At 47.8% G+C, this 18863-nt stretch overlaps 1 protein-coding gene across 4 annotated transcripts; it reads right to left on the bottom strand.

Moving 5' to 3' along the window:
* Nucleotides 1-1126: 1126 nt before the first annotated feature.
* LOC119466185 (regucalcin) lies at nucleotides 1127-15823 on the bottom strand. Of its 4 annotated transcripts, XM_049657842.1 has the most exons (7): nucleotides 15630-15823; nucleotides 15520-15592; nucleotides 6396-6699; nucleotides 4255-4449; nucleotides 3590-3811; nucleotides 2775-2921; nucleotides 1127-1488 (listed from the first exon to the last, which is right to left on the bottom strand). In XM_049657842.1, the coding sequence occupies exons 3-7, from the start codon at nucleotides 6550-6552 to the stop codon at nucleotides 1295-1297; spliced, it is 915 nt and encodes a 304-aa protein (XP_049513799.1). In that variant the 5' UTR covers nucleotides 6553-6699; nucleotides 15520-15592; nucleotides 15630-15823; the 3' UTR covers nucleotides 1127-1294. The 4 variants fall into 4 exon arrangements, with proteins under 4 accessions (XP_049513799.1, XP_049513800.1, XP_049513798.1 ...); XM_049657843.1 differs by having other exon boundaries at nucleotides 6396-6747; nucleotides 15520-15823; XM_049657841.1 differs by having other exon boundaries at nucleotides 15520-15823.
* Nucleotides 15824-18863: the final 3040 nt, after the last annotated feature.

Below are 18863 nucleotides of genomic sequence, written 5' to 3'. Positions count from 1 at the left end.
AAAATGCCATATTATATACAGATACTCTATTTTGTTACAGGAGCATAGACATAGCGAACATTTTTACATAGTGCACACCGCGGTAGCTTAGTGGCTATGGCGTTGCACTGCTGAGCAAGAGGTCGCGGGTTCTAGTCCGGCCGCGGCAGCCGCATTTCGATAGGGGCAGAGAAACTGGTGTGCTTGTGTGCACGTTAAAGAACCCCAGGAGGTCAGGAATTATCCGGGGTCCCCCACTATGGCGTGCCTCACAATCTGAGCGTGGTTCTGGCACTTACAACCCCAGAATATAATTAATTAACATGCGCTTAACAGATAAACAGTTTAGTAAGTGGATAATTGGGCACCACATTCACTCCTACATTGCCATATGCCAACATTCCCACTTCATAAAGGAGTATACTGAGGTGACATTTGCGACTTCTCATTCTTTTGCGTGAAAGGAAAGTCCTGGAACTCGAAACATTTAGAAAAAGTATTGGTGAGGTTCGGGGCACCGTAAACAATTTACTCTAATAGCTTTTTCACAAACTAGTTTCGGTTTTATCTTGCTTCGCCTTTTCGTCGTAGCGGCAGGCAAGGACACATCACGTTGATCTCGCCAGGCTCCTTGCATTGGAGCGTATCCAGGGTCGCAGCAGTGCGCCGATCACCATCTTAATTTGCTTTCACTGACCTTTTTTGACTAAAACAGAATTGTGGGGTTAAAAGCAACATTCAAATCTATTTGCTTTTCTTTTTTTTTCAACCGAGAAGCTGGACCTTACGTATAGTAATATAAATCCAGTCCGTAGCAGGTACTGCGTGTTGTGAAATATCACAGCGCTATTGACCATGTCCTGAGTGCTGCGGAACTTAGGATTGTTCAAAATAGCTTGCATAAAACTAAGCAGAGGAAACTGATCTTGTCAAAATCATATTTCCGGAATTTAAATGATCGACTGCTTCAATAAGGCTTCTACTGGGGCTAGTTGGTATGGCAAAAAAGAAAAAAACTGACGCACATGTGTGTCCTTTTTTTTTCGTCCTTTGTAAAACAGTATAGCGCAGTCAACAGAACGACTGCTTCGTGTAATGCACATTTCAGGTTCCTGTCGTGGCCAACTTATTTGAAACACGGTGTTAATTTATTATGTCATTAGTCATTTATTATGTCATTATATTACTGTTTGTTTATTATATGTTGAGCTGCGCAGTTTATACGATCATGTGCAAGTCGGCGTTGCATCACGTATCGCGGTCAGCCAGCCGTCTGCCATATAGACCAGGCGAATATCGCCGTTGACCATTCCCGCTAGCCGGCGAACTCGAAGGCTGCTTTTCCTTTGGCACCGAGCTCAGTGACTTCATAAAGCCGGCCATCCTCGGGTTGGGTCGCATCCGGTGGGAAGTTGCCGGACGTGACGTAGAGCGTATCGTAGTTCCGACCCCCGAAGCAGCACGACGTAGTGTATTTTGTCGGGAAGCTGACCTTAGTCAGTACTTTAGCTGAAATAAAAAAGGGAAAACAAATTAGAACGGGAAAGCTATATACATAGCATGTCATATAACATAAGTAACCGTTAATATACTTCATTAACATAATGAGTGTCAAAGAAAGAGTTTAGAAAAGTTTATTAGATTGACGGAGTCGGTTGACGCTGAACATGAGTAATTGGAGATCAATGAGAGAGGCATTCTCTCCTCGAATGTCTTGGAACGCATAGAGTATCCTACAAAAATTATTAGAGGGAACTTTGGCTCTAGCGTCTGCAGAATCTTAAGTATGGCACTTCAATCATCATGGGTAAAAGGGGAATATGACATGGGGTACTATTCTGGACATTGTCACATTCCGCCATGTTGAATTTGCTATGGCGGGAAGTCCGTTCGATTCGCCTGCGCCACTGTGAACCAGTTCACAGCGGTTCACGAGAAGTTTAGAAATTGTGCAGCTCGATTTCTTCGGTGCAAGCACAGCGCGACACTCGAAACAAATGTCAAGTTGCAGATGCGGAGCCGGCGTTTTGTTTTTTCCACGTAATGTGCAGAGTAGTTTGACATGTCCTGAACTGCTGGTTGGCGCTCATGCCACTGCTCGCGCGTTCGTCGTCGTCGTCTTCCACAGCTGGCTCCGATGCCGCTGATCATGAGAGCCAGAGAGCCAGTTGGCTCTCTGGCTCTCCTGTTCCGTGCTAGCAAGCCAGGTCTCCCACTGCCTGTTTCTGGGTATTTGCCCTAATTTGGGGGAATTGATATTTGGGGGCCGCGAATTGCACTCCCACGTAATGTGGGCAAGAGTGGGCCGCTCTCCACACCATGGACAGATGTCCGCGTATTGTGTGGGCCTTATGTGGTGTATTTGTGTACGTGTTCGTTTGTAGCCGGCGCCATTCACGAGCCTGTTCCCCGGTAAGGTCCGGGTGCGGATTACTAAATTTTTGGCGGTCACGTCGCTGGTTTTTTGTTAGAGGTTCGTCGATAGGACTCTTGAGTAACCATAGAAATGCTGGTGAGGTCTGTGAAACTTCCTGCGATGCTACAGACGAATGCGTTCTGTGATTTGCTCTACGCCCGCCCTACCCTGAACATGGAGAAGGCGAGGGATGTCATGGTTTCTCTGGCTTTTGTAGCAGCTAGTCACATCTGTCCGCGCATCTTGGTCCGGTTTACGTACCATTTGTTTCACAAATGCGCTTTTATTTCTTCGTCAATGTGGCCGTTATGGGTCTGAGTGCTTCACATTATTTGCTACGTGTCAAACGACCTTTCGCACAGTTGGGAAGAAGGCTCACCTGTCTCAGGGTCGACCTGCAACACCAAGCCGGATAAGCAGCACGCCAGCCAGATCTTGTCGTTGACGTCAATTGTCATGCCGTCGGGAAGGCCCAGCTCCTCGAATCCAGGAGTCGCCTTGAAGTCCAGAAGGACGCGCTTGTTACCTGTGTAATGAGGGGACGCCGTTTCCCCAAGTACGTCAGAGCAAATCTCGACTGCTCGAATCATCCAATCACAAAAGGCCATGCGCAAGGTGGTATAGAGCAGGAACAGGAACACCTCAACGCCTCAACGAGGCGCGTCTTGCGCCAAGCGACGAATCGATAACAGTGATTGGTAATCCGATGAAAAACTCGGTTGCCGTCAAAAATAAAAACAGTGTATATCTAGCGAATAGCGCCCCAGCAGCGTCATGTATTTGTAAGCATTTCCATTCTGAGTACTCCCTTCCCTAACTTGAGCGAGAATGGTATAAAGGTGGGACGCATCTTTTTAACGTGAACTTTGCATTACTGTTGAACTAAGAGCTAGCTGCTAGGCATGTAAGCAATAGCAAAAGAACGGCGCACACTTAGTTGGATATACTTAACTTTTCTGGAGCTCGTCTATAGGTAGGGTGAAGAGCGCCCGAAGGCTCTTTGAATTGAATTGAGTGACCGACATATTGCAAAAGGTGCACGGTCCTTTCGCAAGCGTGCGAAGTTCGCGGAAGTCTCGTATTTAAATCTGGATAAGTCAATGTATTTTCCTTGCCTCGCGCGCCCCGATAGATATAATGGCGTTTACCAATCCTTCGATTTGCATAACGACTTGCAGATGAAGCATAACTCACTGATGTCTCCTGAAGCGACGTCGAAGTCGAAGGCGTACGTCGTGCCGGGCACGCTGTCGTTGTAAAACATTGTTCTGTTATCGGCCGTCCAGGCGATCCCGTTGGACAGGTTTACTTTGTCGAGTTTGTGCTTGAGCTGCCCCTTGGAGAAGGACCAGAAGTTGTTCTTTCCGCGCACAATGCTTTCAATGTCGACAGGGTCGATTTTAACCGGCATCGAGCCTGCAAAGTGAAGCGACCAATGCGGCCACATAAACGAACAATTCTGCCTGCTTTAGTAAGTGTTCTGAATTCCGCTAGCCAGTAAAGAGACAGAGAGAGATAACTTTATAATGACGGAAATGTGGAGAGGTCGGCCTGAAGGAAGTGCCTCTAGCCTGCTACTCGTAGTATTACTCGTAGTATCGATGCCCGCTAGTGTTCCCATGATCACGACCAGTAAACTTGAGCTCATCAGGTTGAGCCACTGTTTTCGAGTATAGGTGTAAACGCCGCACGTATGTCTTAAAGGACCGTGGCCTACGCCTCGTGTGCATCGTTCACAATGGGGCAAGCCTTCTCTTGTCTCCACCTGGCGGTGCTAAATACCTATTAGGCTTGGCTTGTAGAACTGCCATGCACTTGCGTATGTAACAATGTCCACTACACCTTCTTGAATAACTCACCAGCCCAGAGGCGCCCCGCAGCGTCGCACTTGCCATCGTTGATGCGCGTGGGCACCGGCGATTCCTTGTCGAGCATCTCGGTCAGCAGCGTCTTCTCCTTGGTGTCCAAGTCCAGTCTGTAGACACCACGACCCATGCAGACGACCAACTTGCGGTTGTCTTCGGCGGAAGGAATGAGATTGCCGATCTCGTTCTCTGCGCATTTATGTGGCATTATGCGAACTGGAGTCGTATCCATATACGATCAATCGCTTTCTCGAATAGCACTTTTTCTGTGAAGCGCAAACGTTTAACGAAGACACAGGAACAGGAAGACACGAGGACGAGCGCAAGTTAGGTAATAATGTAGACTTCCTGTGTGTGTGTTTTAATTATTTTATTACATTTTTTGCGTGTTGTCCACAGCAATGCCTCTTCCCACAGTCTTTAAAACGTTTGCCCCTTTTGGGCTTATCTTGTCCCACAACAAATAATCGTCATCTATCTTGTCCGCGCTTGACTGCCCGGGACTTCCACATCACGAACGGCATGCGCATTGCCAGCGTGACATAGCATTCCCGACAGGAAAGTAGCGAGCGCAGAGTCTTCAAGAAAGGAAATTCAAGCTAGGCAGATGACGATTATTTTTGTGGGACAAGAGAAGCATCACTGCGAGCCGGCGTATTTGGAATTGAGTTTCACGATGAACAAGATAAGTCCCATAGAGTGCAAGACGTGTTTCAGCGAGGACTGCCTCGGTATTGAAAATATGGAATTTGAGATAAGGGGGGTTAGCTTTTTCTGGCCAAATTGTACGAAAAAATGTACTCTCCTTGCGGCTTATCTTGTCTACAAACAATTATTATCTTGTGTTCGTTTCCTTTCTATAACGCTGTATGCGTTCAAATTACACTGTCAGGTATATAACGAATGGCGTACGCGTATCAGCGTAACGTATCCTGTTGAGGACAAAATAAGCCTCCCGGAAAAGGTGTGAATTTTTCTTACAAAGCGTGGTGGAAGTCATGCACGACTTTTCAATTTCACTTTATTACCTTAAAGGCCCCCCACTGTGCGATAGTTGACCATTATTTCACTTGATTAACCGCCATTAACTTTTGCATAAGTGACTTCAGCGCACATATCAGTTAGCAAAGTTAAAGGGTGAAAATGTGGCGAACAAAGCGCCTATTCCTTCCTTTTCGATCTTGTGCGCACATAAAAAATAATAAAAAGTAAAAAAAAAAAACAGACATAACATACTGTGCCCTTCGTCCTCCGTGCTTCTGCTTTCACTTTAGGCGTGTTAAACCAGCAGGCTGAAATCCTAACGTCGAGGTCGCCTCACGTTGCACCTTACATCACACTGTGGACATTGAGCGCGTCTTGCTGAAAATACGCCGGTCCTCGCCAAATCGTCTAAGCTATGCACTATGCAGCATATGTGCTTGGTCAGCAATCAGGGGGTGGGGGTTCAGTGCCGATGGCTTCCCAGATGCCGCGGAACACTTCTGGTGTTAGCTTTGAGAGGCGTGCTGTCGCAGTGTGCGCAGAACATGTATATCCTATAGGATGTGCATGTCCTGCGTGGGATGTCCTTTTGTGGGACATGCATATCCTATAGGATATGGATGTAGCATATGTATGTCCTCCTTCCTCTAACCTTACTAAGCAGTATATTGCGGCAGTTTCAAAGATGCCACGGTGCCATGATGTGGTTTCCATGCGCGTTGGCGAAAGGTAAATACGTGGCGCTGAAGGGCAGGCGTGCAAACACAGACTCAAGTGGGAACGAAAATGACAGCACAAATCCCCGGGGGTATATGTTGTCCTTTTCTTGTATTCTCTTGTCCTACAGTTTGTGTCCGCGTTCGTGCACGCCTGCCTTTCAGTGTCATAAATCCACACCAACTTGCTGAATAAAATGTTTTGCGGAGGGTTATTGATTCATACTTGAAAGGGGACACCTATAGGACGACACGAAGCTCGTGGACGCAAGGCAATTTAAGCGCCGACTATCGCTTGTCTTGTGCCTATACTTCCTTTGTTCCGTGCAAGTTGTGCGCGTGTTAAACTTGCAACATGCTCAACTTTCAGTCGTTTTAAGGAGAAAGGTACGGGGCACGCTTGAAACGACGCTGCAAGAAAGGGGTGTCACTTACCGAGACGGACGACCTCTGTCTCCGTCCTGGACTCTGGGTCATAGCGCAGTATCTGGCAGCCATGGCCATCGACGAAGAGAAGCGTACCGCTGCGCTCGTCCCAGTGAGGTCCTTCGCCCAACGTGTACCTCTGGTGGCCGACCGCCTGTACCTTCATCACACGTGCCACGTGATGGACGGCTCCCGATCGAATGAGCTGCAGCTGTTCGTCGGCGAGCGACGGATAAGAGATTCCAAGCGAGATCGCTCAACGTGCGGGCTCTTCAGGTTTCCGAACAATGCACTTCTTAAATGATGTCGGTATCTGTAACACGGAATTGCGCGTGCCTTGACAGCCAGTGAGCCTGCGACCCTAAGAAATACATCCGATCCCGTCCATATTAGCTTACTATGCCGAACAAATAAAAAAGACGTGTTTTCATGATGGCTCAGCGTACGAGATGCTCCTTTCTATGCCCTCAAATGAAACGAATGCCTACCATGCCTCCAGCAATGTAGATATTTATAATATTTGGGGTATGATAAGGCGAAATTTGTTTGTAAAATCATAATTAGCTGTCGAGAAAAAACTGTTGAAAGTCTGCGGGCGTCTATTTCGCCACACTACTGCGATTTGCTGTTGTTTTTCTTGCCTGCTCTACTGCCAGTGCCAGTGCCGTGTTCTTTGCCTGTGTCCTTTCCGAAGAGTAGGCAGGCGTTGTGCCCCTTCTGGTGGCAGTTGCCAGCCTTTGCTTCTCGCTTTCTCTTTCCTGTGTATATGTTTTCAAATCAAATAATAATTGTCTATCCAGCGCTTTTATTTTCCTAAACATAAATCCCCGCCAACTCGGCCAAGTTTCTCTTCTAGTGCTCTATTGTAATAACAGATTCACGCAGAAACTGCTCTGGGAGTTGTCTAAGTATGCGTAAGCATTGTGCCACTTGCTCATCTCCACCCAGCCCGCTGTCATGCTCAATGTTATGAAACTATATTCGATCAGTATAAACTCTTATCAACCCTTATCGGTCGTTATCAAGCCTATCGGACTAGATCCGTGCCTTAGTAACACTTATCAGTCGGTATCAAGCTTATCGCAATCGATCCGATCCTTATAAACATTTATCTGGCATGATCCGATCTTTATCAACTCTTATCGGTGCTTATGAATCTTATCGGACTTGATCCGACCCTTATCAACCCTTGTCGGTGCTTATTAACCTTATGAGAATTGCTCCGACCACTATAAGCCCTTATCGCTCTTTAGCCATCCGCGTCGAACCATCATCAACAGTGATGAGACCCATATAGCCCCTTATCACTCCTTATCACCCTTATCAACTCATTGACTGCTTATCTCTGTGTGTTGTGCGATGTGAAGTGCACGGGCCCTCAGAGATTGGCTGCATTTCGGTCGATGAAAGAACACCCTAACAGAAGGCGCATCCCGCGGCCACCGAAACGCATCGGGGATGTGGAGTGTTTGGCATTAAATTTTCGCCTAGTCGGAATTTTCCAAAGCTTCAAGTCGGCTCTTATGTGGTCCTAGAGATGTCTGTTATTCCACTATCACCAAATCTTTCAACAAAACCTTCATAGAAACTGTTCTCCTTTGACATTTGTTATGTACCTCCGTTACACCACATTCACGTGGTTCAGATATATGTATTCACTTTCTGCAGGCGTAGGTCTTTAGCCAACGCCTCCAAAAATTTTTGAGGTGTTGGTTTAGCCCCATGGAGAGAAGAGGTGCCATTTGATGTGTTGTTCCTAATTGGGCTACATAGCTTATGGAAGACGCGCATGTTGTACCGAAATGCTGAACCTATTGCTTCGTCGAAATTACAGTACGCTCATATGATTAGTCACTTGAAGGACATGTATGACTTAACAGAGTTTCAGCCTGACTGGTACCACTTCTTGATAAGTTGCTTGTCGTTGCCACTTTTTAAAGTTCAGAGCTACTTGTAGTTTTTTTGTGTGGTGCACAGGGGCGTAGCCAGAAATTTTTTTCTGGGGGGGTTCACCGGCCCGACCGGGGGGGGGAGGGGGCAAGCGTCTGCTTTCTTCTACGTGGCGTGATCGATAATAAATATCGGTAGTTTAAGCAGACTCTATACATGTATCTCAAAGACATGGGACCCCCCCCCCCTCCCCCCCCCCCCCTCGCGTGTGCTTGTGAAGAAATTAAGTAAAAAGTAAAGCAAGCTCAGTGAAATACAGTAAGCACGACAGGTACAGTGGGCGTTTGGAGCAACGGTCTCTCATCGCGCCACTGAATGGACCAGTCTTCGAAAACGCATCATTGAGACGACCCGCCCGATCGGAGAAGCCATCATCTTCGTTAAGCGTAGGTGGCGTCGTCCTCGTCGGGGCGAAGTGCGTTCCACAAGTCAAGGTCGGCTATACACATGAAAATGTATGCGTGACCAGGCTATACATACTCCCATAGCAATAACTTGTTCGCTGCGTCTTTGCGCTAGAAAACTTAAGTACGCACAAAAACGGGGAAGGCTTTTTTTTTTTTTTTTTTTTCGAAGCTTTCGTCGCCCTGCTCCCTCATACGAGAGGGTTGCATTTCCTGCGGCAAGTGCATGGGCCGCTTTGTCTTCCGCTGTGTGCGAGTCTGCAGCCGTCATTTGCCTTTACGTCAACAGATTCAGAATTGTACAGAATATTTCACCGCACAGCATAGATATGGCATGTGTACGCATTTTAAGTAGTGCGTGCAACTCATTTCTGCTTCACTTACGCCGGTGCAAACAGGAAACGGCCTTGTACCTCACAGGATCTCGACTGATTGGTGTACTAGTGATTAGAGCACTGCACGGGCTCGGGCTTACCCGAAAGCCCGGGACCGGCCCGGCCCGGCCCGTGGGCGGGGCCGGGCCGGGTAGAACAGTTTTTTCACGGGCTCGGGCCGGGCTCGGGCACGGCGTGTGCTTTTTGACCCGGGCCGGGGCCGGGCTCGGGTTTTTTGACGCGGGTCCGGGCCGGGCTCGGGCTTTCTTGTGGTGTGCATGTAACGTGCAGCGAGTTATTCGCGGGCGTCTCAACTCTGAAAAACATTATTTTTCGGTCTCGGGCCGGGTTCGGGCCGGTTTCGAGTCGGGCTCAGGCCGGGTTCGGGCCTAAGGTAAAGGGGTGGCGGGCCGGGCCGGGCGGGTAACGTAGATTATTTTCGGGCCCGGGCCGGGCCCAGGTCTCGCCATAAAAGTTTTGATCGGGCTCGGGCAGGCCGCCCAACGTAAAAACGGGCCCGGGCGGGCCCGGGCTGAAAAAATCGGCCCGTGCAGTGGTCTGCTAGTGATGCAGGAATGAACTCCGGTCTTGTTCAGTTCATAGTGCACATAATCAATTTCTCAGGACGCGTGAACTCCGACGAGAACTGTCAGCGCCTGCAACAATAGTTTACTTATATACGCTGTACTGCGCACAGCAGTAATCCATGCTTGTCGGCTGTCTGTCTCGTTCATTCTGTTGCGAGTCGGTGGAATTTCACTGCTGGCATCAACCCCTTCGTGTGTACACTCAACCACAAAAGTTTGCGGACCACGCGAGCGCGTGGCCAAGAGCCTCTTCGCGACACTTCCGCTACGTCACCAGCGATCGACAGCAGCGCTACGTTGAAGACGCATCCCTCCTTAAATCTATGGCCTGTCTATTTTCGCACTGTGCGCAAATATTTTCTACCTATCTCTTTCAACGTGACGCGCTCTTTGTTAGCCAGGGCTACTTGCTTATATTTTGAGAGCAGAATATCAGTACAAGTAATCAGGCAGCGTATTCTTCGGCTGTTATCAGTTCTATTTTCGCGTAGCCACGCTGTTTTTTTTTTTCTTTTTTTTTTTTTTTTTTTTCGTGAGTGCGTGAGTGAGCGGTGAGGCAGCCATGGGACACAGATGCTTAGTCAGTAGGCAGAATTTTTCCGTTCCTCCCCCATCGCTAAGTGACAGTAGCGGCCGGGATTTGATCGCCTGCGCCCAGGTTTTGCTGCGCAAAGCCCGAACCACCGCGTTGCTATAGTGGTTACATTTAGAAAAATAAGAAATAATCGGGTGCGATGACTCTTTTTATAACCCTTTGCGACACGGCGTCCTCGTTTGGGGACTCGAACTTCGGAGGCGCGTCCCACGCCACGTGTTTCTTCAAATGACCTAAAACTCAGTGTGCACATTCGTGTCCGCTTCCTGATGGGACAACTAGCGGTCAGTTAACTTCATTGTCCTGCGTATTGCTGCAGATGATCACTTTGCTGGAGACACTACAATGTTAGACAATCGTTCGACGTGCCGCGTTCCAAGACCAACGTCAAGAGTATTTTTTTTCTCCGGTCGACACGAACACAACCGAAAAAGCAAGTGTGCATGCGTTTCGGGCCTAATAGTTGATTCTTTTTATGCAAGCATTGAAGCTGACGGATTTCAGAATAATTAGATAATGAGTTATACGCTAATTAATTTTTTTTACTGAAACTCGCACAAAACAGCACATTGCTTCGTCTTCTTTCTTGGAATGTAATAGTGAGCGTCTTGAAATGATGCCATGCGCATTTGACTCATTTGCAGACAGTGCATCATAATTCGTGTCTGAAGGGGATGAATTTATTCACAAGACATTTACAGAAGTGTCATGAAACATAGGTCTCTCAATGATCTAGTAGGAAGTGAAATGTCCGCCGTTTTCTAGCACCTTATTGATGCGTGTGGGCATCGACTCGTACAAAGATTCAGTAATCTCCGGTCGACCGCGCAGGCTTTCCCATTCTTGTGCGATCGCTTGCCACAGCGTATCGGCCGTCGGCCGCGGTTGGCTCGTGTGGACAGCCGTTTCTTCAACATGCCCCAGACATTTTCTATGGGATTCAAGTCGGCGCCACATGGAGGCCACTCAAGCTGGCAAACAGCATGTTCTTCTAGCAATGACTGGACGATACGTGCTTTATGGATCGGGCTGCGGTCGTGTTGAAAAAAATAGCAGCCGTCGCTGAAGGGACCGTCCAGCGCATACGGAACGAGGTGTCTAGTGATGACGTCGCAGTACCGTGACGCAGTGAAGGGCCCTTCCAGACGCACAAGGGGACCAAGGCCATCTTTGCTGATTGCTCCCCACACGCTCACGGAACACCGTCCACTGGATAGAACACTCTGTGTGTAATTAGGCAGATATCTGCAAGAAATAGCATACAATTGGGTTCCAGCGGCGCGTCTAAAAATGTTGTGATTCCTCTTGCGTATGAACTTTATAATGCTGTTATAGAGTTGCAATAGAAAACGTGCAAACATCATTAGATAGTACTGAAAGACCCACTGGCAGCTTTTAATTAGCTTCAGAGTAAGTAGTACTATGAAACAATCGTTAATGTTTTCAACATAATACCACTACAGAAAAATCTCGTAATGTCCAAAAGCTCATTTTACGTGAAACATGTTGTGATGCAGAATTAGCTTCGTGAATTAACTGCCAATACACTGTAAACACACCTGCAGTTTAGTGGATGCCAAACCCGCTTCCGTTGGTCCCAGCGCGTGGAAAAAGTTGACTCGTCGCTAAAGATGACATCGCCCCATTTCTCTGTTGTCCAATCTTTCATTGCTGTAGCGAACATGAGTCGTTCTTGTAGCTGGCTGTCTGAGAGGCAGGGCTTCTGTGCTGCTACGAAAGACTGCAGGCCAAGCTCACTCAGCCTTCTTCTTACAGTCTCAGACGATACCGTGAGCGAGAGCGCTTCTCGGATATCCTCTGCACTTTGAAAAGGATCAGCCACGAGGGCGGCCGTAATCGGGCGGTCCTCTTCCTCAGTCGTGGCCCTTGGACGCCCACTGCGCTCCATATCTGTGAATCTGTCATCGTCGCGGAAAGCTTGAATAATCCTATTCACGGCAGTCCGGCTCCTGTTGGTTCGGCGGCAGATTTCGCGCTGAGGTATTCCCTCTATAAATAAACGCACAATGTGCCTTCTTTCGTCAAGTGGAACACGCAGCGGCATCTTTCCAAATAGGCAATCACCACGTGGCCTGAAGCAAGTCTACTACGTTTTCAGCGACTGATGCGAAGATGCGCCTATGTGTGAAAGAAAATTTTCTATGCATCCGCTTTTTCTTTATTTTTGATGACAGTGAAACACCTCCCTACCCTTTCTCTCAAGACGCAGAAGCAGCAACACTCATTGGACCAAGATGATGCCAACCAAAGTGCGCCAGTAAACGTCGCGTAAAAAAATCGTCGCAGCGCTTCGTGAAACTTATCTACCCACTGGCACACCAGTCGACAAAGGTTGCAGTGATTGCTCCGATACTGCTATCAAGCCAGATATGTGGCGGTCTTATCGCAGACAGCGCTCTGCGTCAACGCAACGAACTAACAATGTCATGCACGGGAATAAAAAATTAACAGGCAGGCGAGTACCAAGAAGGCTCATATCCGGGAGAGCGCCCCTGTCGCCGCTAGGTGGCGTACCGCTAGGTGGCGCGGATAGGCAGTCTGGCACGCGCTCGCGTGGTCCGCAAACTTTTGTGGTTGACTGTACATTGCTGGTTTGGGATTCCACAACACAACAGCAACTACCAGCCTTGCGCAATTGCGTGTTTGGGATTCAACAACACTACAGTAACAACCAGCCTTCCGTAGGGGCGCAATCGCATACAAGAGACGTTTCGCGCGCAGACTGGCTACGTTCACACTTGGGAAGCGGCAAGCGGGCGGAAAGGCCAAAGCTGCCGGAAAATCTTTTCCGCGCATGTCCAAGTTGTTCACATATGTTTTGCTACCACCGCTGCCGCTTTCGTCCACATCCATCTAGTCTGCGTACGTTTGTCGGCGTGGTGGCGCTCATTATCGCATTATTTCGAGCGGTATGTTCACTCATTGACCCACCCGTCATCAAAAGTGATCATTTTGTGCAACTTCGCGTGTCATTTGCGACCTTAGGTAAATTCCTCGTTGGCGTTCCGTGATTCTCCTCACACGGGCGCGGTAGCGCTGAGTCACAGGTTGGTGCCTTGGCGTGATTATATTTCTTTAATAGCTTTTATTTACAAGTTGTAATAACATTTCATCATTTCGTATTATTGTCGGCGCCTCCAGGACACCAAAGCGGCAACGGGAACACCAAAGCTAAAACCCGGGCTGGCCCTTGTGTTGGGGCTCGCCAAAGCCTGCGCGTCCTACGTGAGACCTACACTCCCAATCTATCGTCGCGACGAGAAAAGCACCCCGCGACTTCTGCAACATACCGTGCACGTGCACGAATTATGGAGCGCCAACGAGGAATCTGCCCAACTATTGTCTGCCATGGAAGTGGAAGAAGAAATGGCTTTTATACTTCTACCTACTTGTTTTCTAGAAATGGACAATGAATAAACGGAAGACGCGGACACCTTGGAAACGGTGGTGGTGGGTTCGCCTGGCTTTGCAAAAGCGTGAGAAGTTGGGTCACGCCAAGGCTTCGTTGCCGCACCTCCGGTCGCGCGACATACTATCGCGAGTATTGCTGACAGTACGTTTTAGTACCACTCTTGTCGTAGAGCAAGGGGTGGTTCTTGATCGCGTCTATTAGCATTGCAGCCTACACTTTTGGTGCCATGTTCAATTTTACGACCGGTTGTTTACATGCTAGTGTAGCTTCCGGTCGAGCAGAACGATTTTCCGCCGCGTTTCCGCTTCGCCATAGCGAAAAAATCGGTCGGAGACCGATTTGGCTCGCCGCTTGTGTTTCTGCCTGTTTGGCCGCCTATAGCGGGTGGATTTTTGCAAGATTTTGCCGCTTCTGACAGCTCCGAGACCAAGTGTGAACGTAGCCTAAGATCCTGCGCGAGCGCGGCCTAACCGGCACCTGAAGGGAAGCGGCGGAAATGTATACGGAAATTTCGACCACCTGGGGTCTTTAACGTGCACCTAAATTTAAGTAAACGCCTTCATCTAAAATGCGGCTGCCGCATTTGTTGCTTCAGAATGCGGCCGCCACATTCTCGCCCAAAACCTCAGAGAGCGTCAAAGCCTTCACAAACACCGTGACAGTTTTTTTCCATATGCAGAAATGATTCGCTTTAAATTACCAACCCAAACGGAAGCGCCCAGGAATGAAATTGTGATATAGTAGCACCGGTTCCTTGAATTATGTCAGCGCGAAGCGACGTGAACAAAGGGTGGGTAAGTGGGGCGGGGGGGGGGGGGTTTGAACCCCCCCCCCCCCTGGCTACGCCCCTGGCACTGGTGCATATGGCGTGCGCAACCTGATCTGTAGGCCTTTGTAGGCTTTGTAGGCCATGAATACGTTGTGTGTTGCCTAGTGCTTGCACGTTTCTCGCATATAGTACGTTTCTCGCATATACATGATGCAATAAATACCATGCAAAAGTGTTGGTTTAGCCGAGTGGGTAAGACACTCGGCTTTTGAGTGTGGGGTCATAGGTTCGAAGCTCATCACCGCCAATGGTTTTTCTTTCGACTTTATTTTGTTTTATACATTAATTTCTTTATAGTGATTCGTTTCACGTGACGGACGGACGTGCGGACGGGTGTTCTCGTTGGGTAGGCATAGAAATTCTTACGCATTTAAACACCAGATGCTTGCCTTTGCAGCGAATTAGGTACGCAAAACACCAGAGCGTTATAGGAGTGTTTTACGAACCATGTCGTATGTTAGCCCGCTGTTCCGGGAGAACTGCGTATAACTGGCACCGACTTCAAGTTAGCTGAAATTGTAGGCACATTATGACTGAGGTGCGTGCGGAGTTTAATTTCTGTGGGTTCATTAGAGCGTTACACAAAAATTATGCTCATGTTATCCCGTTGTCGAATGAAATGTGACACCGAATTTAAATTTGCAGTAAACGGGGTCTACGTTGCATAACGTAGACCCCGCTTACGTCTTGCAACGTAATTGTCTAATTAATTTCGGACAAGTAAAATCCTTCATATATACAACTGGTGGAAAGAAACAAATTCGCTGGAAATTCGGCTGTGATTCTGCAAGGTCGCACAAGTGCGCTCTGTTTTTCCTCATGCCCTCGCGTTTTGAGATGTGGATACCTCAAGATGTTCACGAATCTGGGTCCTTTGAACAGCGTTCCCGTCTACACTGGAGCTCGGCATTCCATTCATGCACCCCATGTAAGTATGCTCAAGAAAAGAGAGTTGCCTCACCTGGTGTCGCGCGGTCTGAGGTGGCTCTGTTGGTAGTGCGGCTCGTGTTTGATAACGCACAACAGCTCATACGCTGTATAGCACGTCTGCTTGTTGGTGACACGCAATACGGCCGTGCGATCGTTTTCTCTCTTTCCGTCTTGCTGCCTGCTGCGTGCTTCTGGCGCCGGCACGCCTGAATTCCTACTGGCAGGGGGCACGCGGCGACTCTCTTCGAATTATTAAACAATGGTTCCGTCACTTAAGAGCGTATAGGCGCTGCAGAACCGGTCGTCGGCGTGAAGGTCGCGCGGCATTCCACTACCGCGGCGCGAGACAAACTATTTCTGGCGGCGAATTTACTTATACTAATTTGTTACTTGTTGATACGTTTGGGTGCTGACGGGCTTGTTCTCGTAAAGAAATACATATATATACAGTTGTTACTGGAAGAAATGATGGCACAATGGAGGCGTACCTTGTCGTAAACGGAAACTTAAAGTTTATTAATGTCAACAGTTTCGAGAGTGCAACTCTCTTCGTCGGGGCAGTTTCAAAGTTTGTGTGATCTTTCGTCGCGGTAGCATGGTGTCTCCGCGGCGGCGATTCCCTCACCCTCGAGCGCATTTGAAGGAGAGTGCGGCCCGCCCACCCGGCAGCGTTTGGCGCGCTTCTACACTGGAGGCCGTTAAGAAAACCTGAACTTAAGTGTTTCGGCGCAATGTTCACGTCTGCATTATCGTGCGTGGTGGGGGACTGTAGCTGACGAATATAGTCAGTAGAGGGGATGTCCGAGGATGCCGTAGTTCCGAGTGATATCAAGCTACCGTAAAGCAAGTGTTGAGGGAACCGTGTTGAGAAAGTGTTGAGGGGCGGACGCGGACAGCGTCGCCTGGACTCATTGAACAGTGCCATTCAGTGAAGGGAGACTGCAATCGTATAAAGGTGGTGGCTGAAACGATAATGAACTGGCGTTACATGAGGGAAGGCCCGGTGACAGCTCTCAGCGCCCGCACCGCCTCCTCCCCCGCGAGGGCAGTACACAAAGAATGGTTGTAAACGGGAAACTGAATGGTGACTTGACGAAGCATAGACGCCTTTTTCTATTTTAGCTTCCTAATGAACTTTTTTTGTAAATCCGTGTAAGTGACGCGTGTAAGTATATAAAGGGTGAACATGATAATAATCTTCAATTGTTGAAATTAATGGAAAAATCTTTACGAGTACAGACATCTCCAACAGGCAGGGTTTTAACATATAGTTATGGTTTGAGGTTGCTATATTCTCGTCTAGAACAGCTTTCCCCTTTGTTATAGTTGTACTTCTCTGAGGCAGGAGTCTTCCGGGGTTCTCATTGATGCCAGCTGCTAATGTCCGGAATTTAAAAATAAACTGAGCTTCGCGCTGTTCAAGCTCACGGGTGTTGCGAAAGCCGGACAGCTATAGAGTTACTGAGATTTGGTCAAAACCGTGTTTCGGCAGGTGTAGGTGCCTTGATAAGGGCAGGTTCAGCAGTGAAGTGCCATGATATCTGTGGTTATTAAGGGGCAATCGATATGGCGTGTCAGTTTGTCCGATACATTTTTGCTCACAGACGTTGCAGTGTATATAGCTCGCGGTACACTACGTTACTGGAGTCACAGTCTAGATTTTCGGTAATTTTGAATCTGAAATCTGAGCAGTTCGTCATTGACTCGCGAGCTGTGACCATGTGTGGGCACATCTTGTAACGAGCTTTTGCACAAGGATGACACCCTGGCTCGATTTTAGCGGGGTTCGTTTCAGCTCTGACGCGAGGTTGTCCTATGAAGATAGCTAGACTTCAATCGGTCACTTTTTAATTATATTAAATTGTCGGGAAGGTATGTTGATCACATGTGGCAATGACGATGAATAGGTTAGTATAAAGTTTGCTCGGGAGGTAGCTTCTGGTACTGATTTTGGTTCCTTGATTATGTCATTCCGGTTCACGTTACGAGCGCGTGATTTGGCGTCGTCAGTGATGCATTCTGGATAATTTTGTTGCGATAGGGGATGCTTTAGTTTTTCGGCGTGTTTGTCAAATTCCTGGATGTGGCAACAAATTCTGCGGTATACTTGTAACCTTGAGAGTATGGGATGCCCGTTTTACAATGACGTGGGTGGCTGCTTCCAAAGCATAAATATATGTTTGAAGCAGGCCGTTCCAAACAGGCAATTCTTGGATACGAACAAAAAACATCTTCTCGTCCGTGTTTAATTGTGCGCTGGAACGATGTTTCATAATGCTAATCACAACCAACTAGCCGAGCTGTCCACGCTTAAAGAAAGTCATCTCTCTTTTTGTCAACATAAAATCTGAAGTCAAATTAGTGATGGGTGGTGAGTCGCGTGAACACAATTTCGAGACGTTTGTCAAATGTCATGACGCCGTGAAAACACTAGTAGCGAATTTTCGCTCATGGAATGAAATCGCGAAAAAAATATTTGCCGGTAACAGAGGGCTAATGACACATTTGCAATATCTTTAAGTTATCGCGACCCTGGTCATCGAAGGAAACAGCCCAGAAATATGGGATGAAGTCAAAACTAAACAACCACCGTGCTAGCAACCATATTTATTGCGTTTTATGCCTATGACGTCATGACTGTGGCTTCCTTATACTGATGTCAAGGCCACATTGTGGTCAAGGCGCAAAAAAAAAAATTGATTGTTAGTGAGCGATGTGGCCGCCTTTTATCGATGACGTCCATATCTATCTATCTATCTATCTATCTATCTATCTATCTATCTATCTATCTATCTATCTATCTATCTATCTATCTATCTATCTATCTATCTATCTAGCTATTTATCTATCTATCTATCTATCTATCTATCTATCCATCATCTATCTATCTATCTATCTATCTATCTATCTATCTATCTATCTATCTATCTATCTATCTATCTATCTATCTATCTATCTATTTATTTATTTATTTATTTATTTATTTATTTATTTATTTGCATCGTTTTCTTTGCGTTCCTACGGCTTCACGAGTCATAGACAACGGGAATAGTTAAAACCGTATTTATTAGCAAAGGTGCGCCATTCAATGTCAGAGTTGAGCTGAGACCCGGAGGGGGAAAAAAAAAGGGGGGGGGGAAGAAAAGCTTTTCTCCGTGGAAAAACAGGAGAGCCTCGCTGCTAGGAAACACGTTTCTCGTTGACAGAGAGGGTGAACCATCCCAGCGCCGCATTTGTGGAGTAGGAGTGAGCATATGCTAGCAGCAGTGCCCACTGCGGTAGACCTCCGAGCTCTCGGGGGCAGTCGACGGGGAAGGGCTTCCAAAACCACAGTCGGGCTAGAGGGCAGATATGCGCGATCTTCTCGCGGGTCTC

The sequence above is a fragment of the Dermacentor silvarum genome, chromosome 10 (genome assembly GCF_013339745.2).
Source record: "Dermacentor silvarum isolate Dsil-2018 chromosome 10, BIME_Dsil_1.4, whole genome shotgun sequence".
Classification (NCBI taxonomy): domain Eukaryota; kingdom Metazoa; phylum Arthropoda; class Arachnida; order Ixodida; family Ixodidae; genus Dermacentor; species Dermacentor silvarum.
Note: the sequence above shows the minus strand (reverse complement) of the source record. Positions and strands in the feature narration are given on the sequence as shown.

Bases quoted from the DNA above. Each gene is read 5' to 3' on its own strand.
- LOC119466185 (XM_049657843.1), bottom strand. From the start codon at position 6,552: ATGAAGGTACAGGCGGTCGGCCACCAGAGGTACACGTTGGGCGAAGGA. The intron at 4,450-6,395 runs GTAAGTGACACC...ATAAATGCGCAG, and splicing joins GACAGAGGTCGTCCGTCTCG to AGAACGAGATCGGCAATCTC. The intron at 2,922-3,589 runs GTGAGTTATGCT...CTCATTACACAG, and splicing joins CGTCGCTTCAGGAGACATCA to GTAACAAGCGCGTCCTTCTG.